This window comes from Oryza sativa, chromosome 1 (genome assembly GCF_034140825.1).
Source record: "Oryza sativa Japonica Group chromosome 1, ASM3414082v1".
Lineage (NCBI taxonomy): Eukaryota > Viridiplantae > Streptophyta > Magnoliopsida > Poales > Poaceae > Oryza > Oryza sativa.
Genome location: NC_089035.1, coordinates 13,755,659 through 13,766,088, shown reverse-complemented (window position 1 = coordinate 13,766,088; position 10,430 = coordinate 13,755,659). Strand labels below are relative to the sequence as shown.

Sequence of the window (10,430 nt, the reverse complement as noted above, 5' to 3'; positions counted from 1 at the left end):
CTCTTCAAATTCTTCTCCTGCGAAAACGAACTCTCCGGAAACATCGGAATCTAAACAGAAAAGAGCAAAAACACCAAAACAGCACATAAACAAGCATGAACATTACATGTGGATATTTTTAACATGTAGATCTCAATTTTAGAAAAATTTAGAGACTTGAACCAACTAAATCCGAGCTAAGATGGATTAGTTATGAATTTTCAAAGATTAAATCGGATTAAATCATTTATTTAGATTTTAATTGAATTATGACGCAATAATGAATTATTTTTGAAAAGGAAAAGGGAATTATTGCGTCAGCGGCTAGGGTTCGCGGTGGACCGGGTGCACGGCGGCGGCTCACGGAAACGAACGGCCGAGATCGATTCATCCAAAACGGACGACCGAGATCGACCGGTCCACGGCCGGACCACGGGAGACGACGACGATGACGTCAGCGGTGACGTCACCACCGGCGGCGGCTCGGGCGTGCATGCTCGCCGGCATACGACGGCACGACAGCGCGAACGGAGGGCACCTACGGGTAGCGGACGGCACGGCGAACTCACCGGTGACCAAAGTAGCGGCGGAGGGGCAACCGACGGCGCCGGCGATGAGGAAAAGGCGGCGGAGACGATCAGGTCGACGGCGGCGACGGTGCTCCGGTGGTTGACAACGATGGCGAAGGGGCGGACGAGGACGGCGACGAGACGGCGACCACGACGGTGACCTCCCGAATGACGGCGACAACTGGAGCGACGGCGGTGCACGGCTGGAGCGGCGGCGACGACGGCGGCGCGAGGCTACACGGTGCTAGGGCGCTACGGGCGGCGGCAGACGAAGACGAGGGTGGCGACGGGTAGCGGCGGGCTTGGGGGTCCTTTTATAGGGGTTGGAAGGCGGCGGCGAAGGCCCACGGCGACCGGCGACGAGAAGGAAAGATTAGGGTTCGGAGGAGAGAGATCGATCCGAATCGAACTCGAATCCACGGATTTCCAAACGATTTTAGCCGACGATTCCAAAAGAGAAAAGGTAGAGGGGATCCCGGGGATCATTTCCCCTCTATTGATTTCACCGGAAACGGAAAGGGGCGGTAGGATTTGGAAGGAGACGACGGCGGCGCGGCGCTAGGGTTCGGGCGGCGGCCGGCCGAAGGAAGACGACGGCCCTGACAGGTGGGCCCCACCTGTCAGCGGGCGGATGCGCGCGCGCGAGCAGGCGGCTCGGCTGCGGGCCGGATTGGGCCAGGAGAGAGAGAAGGTTTTGGGCCGACTTTCGGCCCAAAGCCAAAAGAGGATTTTAAAAACCTTTTCAATTTAAATTATTCATGAAATGCAATTCCATTTATTAAAAATACTTCCTTAGCTCAAATAAATCCCAGAAAAATCTAGGAATTATAGAGTTAAGCAAAGTATTTAATGAAATTTTATCTGGCCCCATTTTATATTGGAATTTATTAATTAAAATTAGATCTTCTCTTCTAGGCTTTTAAAATAAATTCTAATAATTCCAATTAAACAACAATTTATATATTTAGGATTTTTAGGGTGTGACAAAAGGGAGTATCTAAAAAAAACTTCATCATGTTTTTTGAGTGAAAAAAAAGTTTTGGATGTAAGTATAGTGTAATTGACTATAATTAAAGTATAACCACATTGTAACTATACTGTAACTAAATTATAACCACATTATAATTGTAAAATAACTTATATAAAACTTGCATTCAACTATGATTTAGTTGGCTAGTATCGAGATCTTACGCGTGACCTCTGTGAAATTTTTTGAGTAAAGTGCATCGGCGGTCCTTAAACTTGTAGAGTTGTGTCATATAGATCCCTAAACTCTCAGAATGCATATCCATGTTCTATAACTTGTCAAAGTGTATCATCTAGGTCTCAAATTGACACATCCACTCTAGAATCCTACGTGGCGCTGATGTGGCAATGCCACATGGACGTGACATGTCCTTTTCTCTTTTTTTCTTTTTTTCTTTTTCTTTTTCGTTTTCTTCTCATTCTTCTTTTTTCCCTTTCCTCTGCACGGGTCACAGAGGAAGGGGAAAAAAGAGAAGAAAAAAAGAAAAAGGAAAAAAATTAAATGGGTCCTATTTGTCAGTCAAAATAATGTCACGTCGTGTCCGTGTGGCATGCCACGTCAACGCCACGTAGGATCCTGAAGGGGTTGTGACGATTTGGGACCTAGATGACACGCTATGACAAGTTCTAGGTCTTGATATGCATTTTAAAAGTTTAGGGACCTAAATGACACACCTCTACAAGTTTAAGGACCGTCCGTACACTTTACTCAAATTTTGTCTAGCAATTCTTTTCTTGCATCCGCAAAATCTCAAAGTGATCTAATAGCCTAAAATGGGGGGAAAAAGTTGGGGGAAGTTTCGTAGCAATTCTATTCGCGAAATTTTAAGCCAAGGAAAGAACCCTGCTCATGAGTATGTGTTTCCACTTGCTAGAAAATAAGCCGTGCAAATTGATTGCAGGGACGGAAACGTGAAATTTAAACTCGACCCGAAACAAAAAATTGAAATCATTGGCAAACACTAGGCTAAATATTTGTTCAGCAGTGCCGCTGCCGCATACCCGTGCGTGCATAATTAGTGGCAACCGCTACCTGGCTCACTTGAGCTGACGGCGTTGACAGCCAGCGTTGCGAATGGGAGCACAGCAGCAGCGACGCAAAGATGAGCACATAGAGAAGCAACGTTGGCGACAGACACCATGGCCGGCGACGCCCTCCTCTGGTCATTACGGTCCATCCGGCCCGTCATCAGTAGCCTCCATCCAAGGTCCGACATTACGGCCGCGGCACTGAGCGCAACGAAGCCGCGCGTCGAGATGCCAACCGGCGTGTTACTGAAGGTCGGCACCGCGACGGCCAGGAACCCTGTGAACGTGACCTTGGTCAGCTCCAGCGACGCCGCCGGCTTAATCTCTCCGACGCCGTCGCCGACTATAGCTCTGTACATCCATGTCACGAACGACAGGATTAGCGGGACGAACACCAGCCACGCCTGCTCCCTCAGCGGCGCGGCCGTGATGAGGACGACGACCACGGCGAAGGCGACGGACAACGTGGCGTTCAGTAACTCGGCGAAGTAGCACACCTTGGCTGATCTGTCGCCTTGGTCGTCGGTGCTCGCCATCGCCGGATCAGGCACCGTCCCCACCAGCATGACGAACACGCCGAGCACGCAGGTGAGGTACGTGACGCCGAGGGAGGCGGTGAACAGGCGCTCCATCCCGCGGCACGCGGCGCTGCTCTGCCCCTCTAACGCCAGCCCTTCCAGCCCCAGGAACAGAAGCGTCGTGACAGCGGCCGAGAAATTCACGGAGTCCTCGAGCGTGGCCGCGGCGTCGCCTCCTCCTGCCGCGTGGTCGTCTCCGCCGTCACGCGCGCCTCGGTAGCAGCGGAACAGAGTGAGAGGCACCAGCGGCGCAAGAACCAGGCCGGCGAGGCAGTACATGTGCCTGTCCATGTCGATGAGGAGGAGGATGACGAAGGCCAGCGCCATCAGGAGAAGGGCGCAGAGGTGGACGAGGAGCTTGGAGGCGCGGAGCAGGAGGCCGTGGGACGCCGGTAGGCTATCGTTGATGCCGAGGAAGAGGACGGCCAGCAAGCCGGCTTCGAGAGTGATGGCGGCGAGAGGGGAGATGCCGCCTCCGACAAGCGATCCGTTCCCGTTGCTCTTCAGGTCGGCTTTCTTGAGCGAGACGGCGAGAAGAACCGGGCACACCATTAGCACGACGCCTTCTGTGAAAGCTTGTACTCGCTTCCTCATGGTGTCCATGATCAACTCGTGAGTCCAGACGTGACAAACTGACAATACTGTTGGGTAAAACTGAACGTATACACACATGCTGATGGATTTAGCCAATCGAATTCGCGATTCTGGTAGCTCTGTTCGTTCCCCAGGGTTCCCAACTCCCAACCCTCATTTTCCGCTTGCACGCTTTTCAAAAGTACTAAACGGTGTATTTTATGATTAATATAATTTTTTAAAGTAACTTTCCTATAGATATTTGTTGAAAAAAACACACCGTTTAGTAGTAGTGATCTTGATGTATATGTTGAAAGTAGAGTGACTTACCTAACACGTCTAAACAAGTTAAGGGAAGCTCCATACATTTTACTCATTACACTACTAGAAAAAAGGTATTCACAGGCGGACTAAATAAGTGTTTTTTGCAGGTGGACCAGCTGTCCGCCTGCAAATGAGCATCTACGAAAAAAATAGTTGATTTTCACAGGCGGACAACTGGTCCACGTGCGAAAAGAGCTCCGAGCATTAAAAAAAATTGGCAGCAACCGCCCACGGCAGCAGCAGCTTACCGTTCTCGGTTCTCCATCCAGTTCCTATTCCCCAATCCAATCCCATTTCCATTCTCCATCAATCCATATCAAATTCACAAAAGCATCACAAACTAACATATAAGCATCATAGTTCCAACTGGTCCGCTTGAGAAAAGAGCTCTGAGCATTAAAAAAATTGGCAGCCACCACCCACAGCAGCAGCAGCAGCTTCCCGTTATCTGTGCTCCATCCAGTTCCTATTCCCCAATCCAATCCAGTTTCCATTCTCCATCAATCCATATCAAATTCACAAAAGCATCACAAATTAACATAGAAGTATCATAGTTCACAATCAAAACAAACGCATCGCCAATTAACATTCAAAATCAAAACAAACGCCACCGCCCTTCACGCCATCGGATCTGGGAGGAGGGAGGGGAGACGTACGCCGCCGCCTCCACCATCCTCGCTGGTAGCCGCCACAGCGACCGCCCTCCGCATCGCCGGATCTGGGAGGAGGGAGGGGAGAAGACCCTACCTCCACCCTCCTCGCCATGACTGCCCTCTGCATCCGCCGCTGCCGTCGCACGGACGCGCCACTGGCCTCCCCCCTCCCTCCTCCCCCCTCTAGCCAGATCTGGGAGGGAGGGAGGAGAGGAGCCGCCACCGTTCGCCCCGCGACACCGGCCACTGGCCTCCCCCCTCCCCCCTCCGGCCAGATCTTGGAGGGATGGAGGGAGGGGAGCCGCCACTGTTCGCCCTGCTGCGCCCCGCCGGCGTCCACCCCACGCCGCTGGCCACCAGCCTCCCCCTCCCCACTCCGGGCAGATCTGGCAGGGAGGGAGCGAGGGGAGCCACCGCCGGGGAGAGGAGGAGAGATGAGGGGAGGAAGGGGGGAGAGGAGAGGAGAGGTGGAGGGGAGGAACGGGAGAGGAGGAGAGGTGAGGAAGAAATAGGACATAGAAAAAATCGTTGTAGCCTCTATTTATATTCCACGCTAATTTTCGCAGGTGGACCACACAAGAGGTCTATCTGCAAAAATAAAGGGTATTTTAGTAGGCAGACCGGTTAAGTGGACAGTGAGTTTCACCCCGGTTTATATTTTTATAGGCGGTTATTTGGCTTCAAGGGTCATGTCCGTCTGAAAAAAACCACGTCTGTAAAAATGCTTTTTCTAGTAGTGTTAGTTAATTATTGTGGTTACTTTTGCGAATCAAACTACGCACTGGCACACTGGTTAATTCCTTACGATCAACAATTGAAGTATGAAATTCGGTTCCTTGTTGACCATTCATTGCTGTCAAGACTTTTAAAGAGTAATTAAACATGCTGTCAATATAGAACACAGACAAAGTCAAGTAGGAAATTTACTAAACGCTGTTCGTTCGTCTGGCACATCAACCTAATGTATAGTAAACCAAAGCTATATATAGAGACGTTCTAGTACGTATATATATATGCGCATTTCAGTGTCCTGACGAAGACAAATTCAAATACTGATGGCTCAGGATTAATAACCTACGGACGAATTACTATCATAGCGAAAACTAATGCTGCTACGTAAGTACAATATTTTGCATCAATCATCTCAAGGAAATATTTCATTTTAGACCCTCAAACTATTGTATTGGAACACTTAACCCCCTAAAGAATTTGTTAGGTCCTTTGTGAAGCAATACATATTGTCAATGGATTATTTAATTAATTTTTGATAACTTTTTAAATGTAATGAAAAATGAGGGAACAACTCTCGAGGGAAAAAAACACCTCCGATTGTTTCGATAAATATTGAATGCTACTCTTTTGGGACTAAGGGAGTAGGAGTTAAGAAACGGGAGTGAATTCTAAACTTTTGTGGGGACATCCCCTCGTTTGTATGTCACACAATAAAATTGAAAAACTATGGCTAGTTAAAATATATTCACAGTTAAATTTGTTTTTTTGTCGTAACTTGTAGAAGTTAAATTTGAGCTTGCATGTTTGTGAAGTGATGTATCACATATTAATCTATCTTGTTGATTTTTTTTTTAATTTTGTTATAACCATTTGGATGGTGTGCAAAGAACGGGGAATGTTCTCTCCAGAGTTTAGAATAGTTTCATGTTAAGTAACCTTTGCTTGGCAACATATCCTATACACACAGGCCCTCACGTGTACACACGTGCACACCAACTAAAAAATGTCAAAAAAAATCTAGAAAAAATTATACACATACTTTCAATTGTATTACACCTAGGGTTAAAATCTTAACGTCAAATTCATTATATTTTAGCCGTAACAAAAAAACAAAAAATCTGACAGTTTTAAGGTTGCAGTTTTGTCAGAATTTTATCTTTTTTGTTATTCTCTATGTAGAATGAATTTGAAGATGCGACTTTGCACGTAGATGTAATAGTATTGAAAGTACATGTATGAATTTTCTTAGAATTTTTTGTGATAATTTTTAGTTGGTGTACACGATGTGTACACGCGAGGGTCTGTGTGCATAGAATACGCTCCCCCATTGCTTATGTTAAAGAAACAATGTGGCCGAATATATATGTTTAGTGGGTTAGGTGTGACCGTGTGATCATGTGGATATACATGCATGCAACATACGTCAGAAAAACGAGGTGGTTCGAAGGAAAGAGCCGATTTCACTGGTAGTACTGTGGTTACGGAGGTTGATGAGATAGAAAGGCGCCCATTTCATAGTCAAGGGTTGAGTTTTAGTTTTGTGGTAGCTCAGGGTGTTGAACTGTAGATATGATTTGTTCCTGTTGCAAACTACTTCGTAAGTGTCTATGTCCAGAATGACATGTCAATGTAAAGCATCAGGAAGGGAAAGCCAAGGCAAGCCATGAGCGGACAAAAAACTGTACCTCTGATGATAGACTAGGTAGGATCAAATAAAATTCCCCTCACCCTCAGATTGACTCTCGATTGAATCTCTAGTTGTATCAATTTCGTGTCGCTGAAGGATGAGAGTGCTCCTGACAAAGGAATAAGCGGGGATTACACCAATTTCGAGCGATGTCAAGTCGGAAGAAATCGACCGGGCCTTCAACACGGTAAATACTGAAACTTGCGCCAAATTTGAAACTACGTCTAATTTTTTGCGTGTAATCTGATGTGGATTACATGAATGGTCTGAATAATCAGTTTAATTTCTCTCCCAAAATAATTTTTGTCTCGGCAACTATCCTTTGATTTGATTAACTGTATATTTTGCAAGCTAGAAAGTTCGCAATTGAGATTTTTAACTATATATGTAATTCAGTTTCTTTTGGTCCAACAGCGGTTCATACCATCACCCGTCGATCGACAGTTCGGTGAAACCTTTACATGACTACCAGCAACTTTTGATATCTGCAATCGGCGTTAACTGTATAATTTCGCAAGCAGCTCCGAAGTTAACAAAGCGTTCTGATAAAACTGCAGCGAGTACAACTTCTACGGGCCTTGCCGATTTCAGCATGCTTTTATTTGTTACTGGCGTGTACATAAGGATGATGCACTCTACCATGAGCAAGTTTCTTGGCTTGGAGACTTACATCACCGCTGCTTCCCTAGTGATGGCAGATTATGCAGTCCTACTTCTGATCAACACTAGATATATCGGAGTATTCATCATTCCAGTGATCCTGCTTGTCTTCATCGCAGCACTCTGCACCAAATTGTGGGACAAGTCTAGTCCTTACATTCAGCAGGATTACAGAATCAGCAGAGTTTCCTTACTACATGTCCCCAACACTGAGTGGCTTCTGAAGTTGGCAACGCTGCCGTGCTGGTTGCAGCTTTTGTCCAGCACAATACTGAATCCAGATAATGAACAGCAAGACGATACCATTGTGTTCTCGCAGTTCCTCCTGTTCTTCAGCTCCGCACTCGGTGCGCTTGCAGTGATGGTTGCCAAATTACCCGCAGGTGTCAGCCCCGGTGCAGCTCAGGTTCTTCCAGTCCTGCAAAAGACCTGCATTGTTCTGCTGCTGATAACAGTTCACACGATGGCTGCAGAATGGATTGGGGAAGATGTCATAGTAGCCTGCATTCCAGGACTCGTTGCAGTGCTCGTGTGGTTCACCGTACATTTCGACCATGACGCGAGGAATGCAACTGCAGTTAGCATCGACAATGTGTTGTCTTACAGATCGCAAGCCGTCACCATTCTCAGCTCTACCGTAGGGCTTCTCGCATACCTGACTGGCTCATATGCTGCGTACGAGAGGGAACTTGTGAAATCCCGGTGCAGGTGGAGCTTGTGCATGGTTAGCTCCTCCTCTGCTCTTTCACACGTCAACTTGTGGATGCTTCAGCACTGGCCGGAAAGAACATTTCACTTGGAAGAGCTGCTAAAGCTGTTCAGGTTTTGCAGGAAAATTTGCTTGAGCGCAACACTTGTGCTGGCTTTGATGTCGATCGGTGGATGGGTTCGTAATCTAATAGCCGGTTCCATAGCTATTGTTTCAGCGTTGGTGGGGTTTGCGCTTTTCGTAACCATGGGTCGTAAGCCTGAGCCTCGTAATGTTTGTAGGACTAGGAAGAACGCTGCCAGCAGGTTTGGGCAGGACGATCAAAATCCATCCTCGCAAAGATTTTCGAAAGAATCTCGGCCGTCCGGGGGTTTTTTTGCACCTGCCTTTGAGTCTTTTGGAGACTTTATTGACAGGAAATTGGGAATTGCAAATTAAGTCAACTAGTTGCCAACCTGGCCTGTGCATTGTATTGGCTATTATTATGTAAATATTTGAAAGGAATATTATTCGTACGTATTGTTGAAAATATTTCTTAATTTTTATTTTTGCTTCAAATGTATTTTACATGACTGCCAATCGAACAATTGGTTTTTTAATGACACAAACTATTTAATTATGTTGAGAATTTAAAAACTCTATCAGTTATCATTATTAATGTAATAAATCATAAAAATGTAGCACTCGGAACATTGCATATAATTTACAATATAATGACTACTTCAGTTCCAAATTGCAAAAAAATGTTTTCCACATTTGTATCATTGGTGTATGCAAATTTCTCTCTTTCATGGATTAACATCTCAATCTAAAATTTATAGACAGGTGATGGCATGTTGAATCCTAATCGGTCTAGTTTCAGATGATGGACCTGTTCACTTTGATGCCAAAAAAAACATTACCAAATTTTGGCATAGTTGCCGAAATTTTGGCAACTTGCCAAAATTTTGGTAGGATTTCTTATATAGTTACCAAAATTTAGCAGCAAACTAAATGTAGCCACTTTTTTTTTGTAACTTTACCAAAATTTGATAAGGTTGAAAATGGCATCAAAGTGAACAGGCCTGATGTCATGTTGAGTCAAGATAATATTTTGCTATATATTATCTATGTGAGTACCAAAATATATGAGTGTTGCAACGGGTTTAAGCAATTCTAATTACTAGATGATGTCCCGCGCTTTATTGCCAGATATATGTTAGTTATTGAAGAAATGATGAAATGATTTGAATTGAAATATTATAAAAATGATTTGTACATGATGATTTAGCATATGTATGTTTAGTTTTAGAATGAAATAAATTATAGATATAATTACTGTATGTTTGCATGTTGAGCTTTATATGCTTAATGGGTTGATGTGACATGCTTGCATGTAGGTTTTATGAGTGCTAATAAATACTATTCTTGCACGTTGAGTATTGTGTGATTAATAGGTTGACGTGGTATGCTTGCATATAAGTTTTATGAGTGCTAATAAATACTGTACTTGCATGTTGAGTTTTATATATTTATAGTGGGCATTAACTTTATAGAAATAAGTGATATGTAATACTTTGTAGTGCCCATCAACAGATAAACAGTCAAATACAATGATAGATATATTTATAACTTGCATATCCAGGGGTGAACAAATAATGTTCTAAATTCTTTGAATGCAAGTAATTTTGTGTACATCTTACTTAATACTATGAAAAGGAATATTTTAACCTAGGTAAGAACTAAGAACCAAAATACATAATTAACCCAATAAACAGAAAAGGGGCTGCCTATATACTATCACAATGCATCCACCTTATTGTCTACCTCTCCCTCTTCTGGCTTAGATTGACGCGCTTGAGCAGATTTGTGCAGCCACCGTGCCGTCGCCATGCTCCTCTCGTCTTCCCTCGCCACCACTGCCCCCACCTT

The 10,430-nt window shown here is 45.1% G+C and overlaps 1 protein-coding gene across 1 annotated transcript; it reads left to right on the top strand.

Moving 5' to 3' along the window:
• Nucleotides 1-7,020: 7,020 nt before the first annotated feature.
• Nucleotides 7,021-9,062, top strand: LOC107281144 (uncharacterized). Its single transcript, XM_015785102.3, has 2 exons — nt 7,021-7,337; nt 7,565-9,062. The coding sequence occupies exons 1-2, from the start codon at nt 7,300-7,302 to the stop codon at nt 8,955-8,957; spliced, it is 1,431 nt and encodes a 476-aa protein (XP_015640588.1). The 5' UTR covers nt 7,021-7,299; the 3' UTR covers nt 8,958-9,062.
• Nucleotides 9,063-10,430: the final 1,368 nt, after the last annotated feature.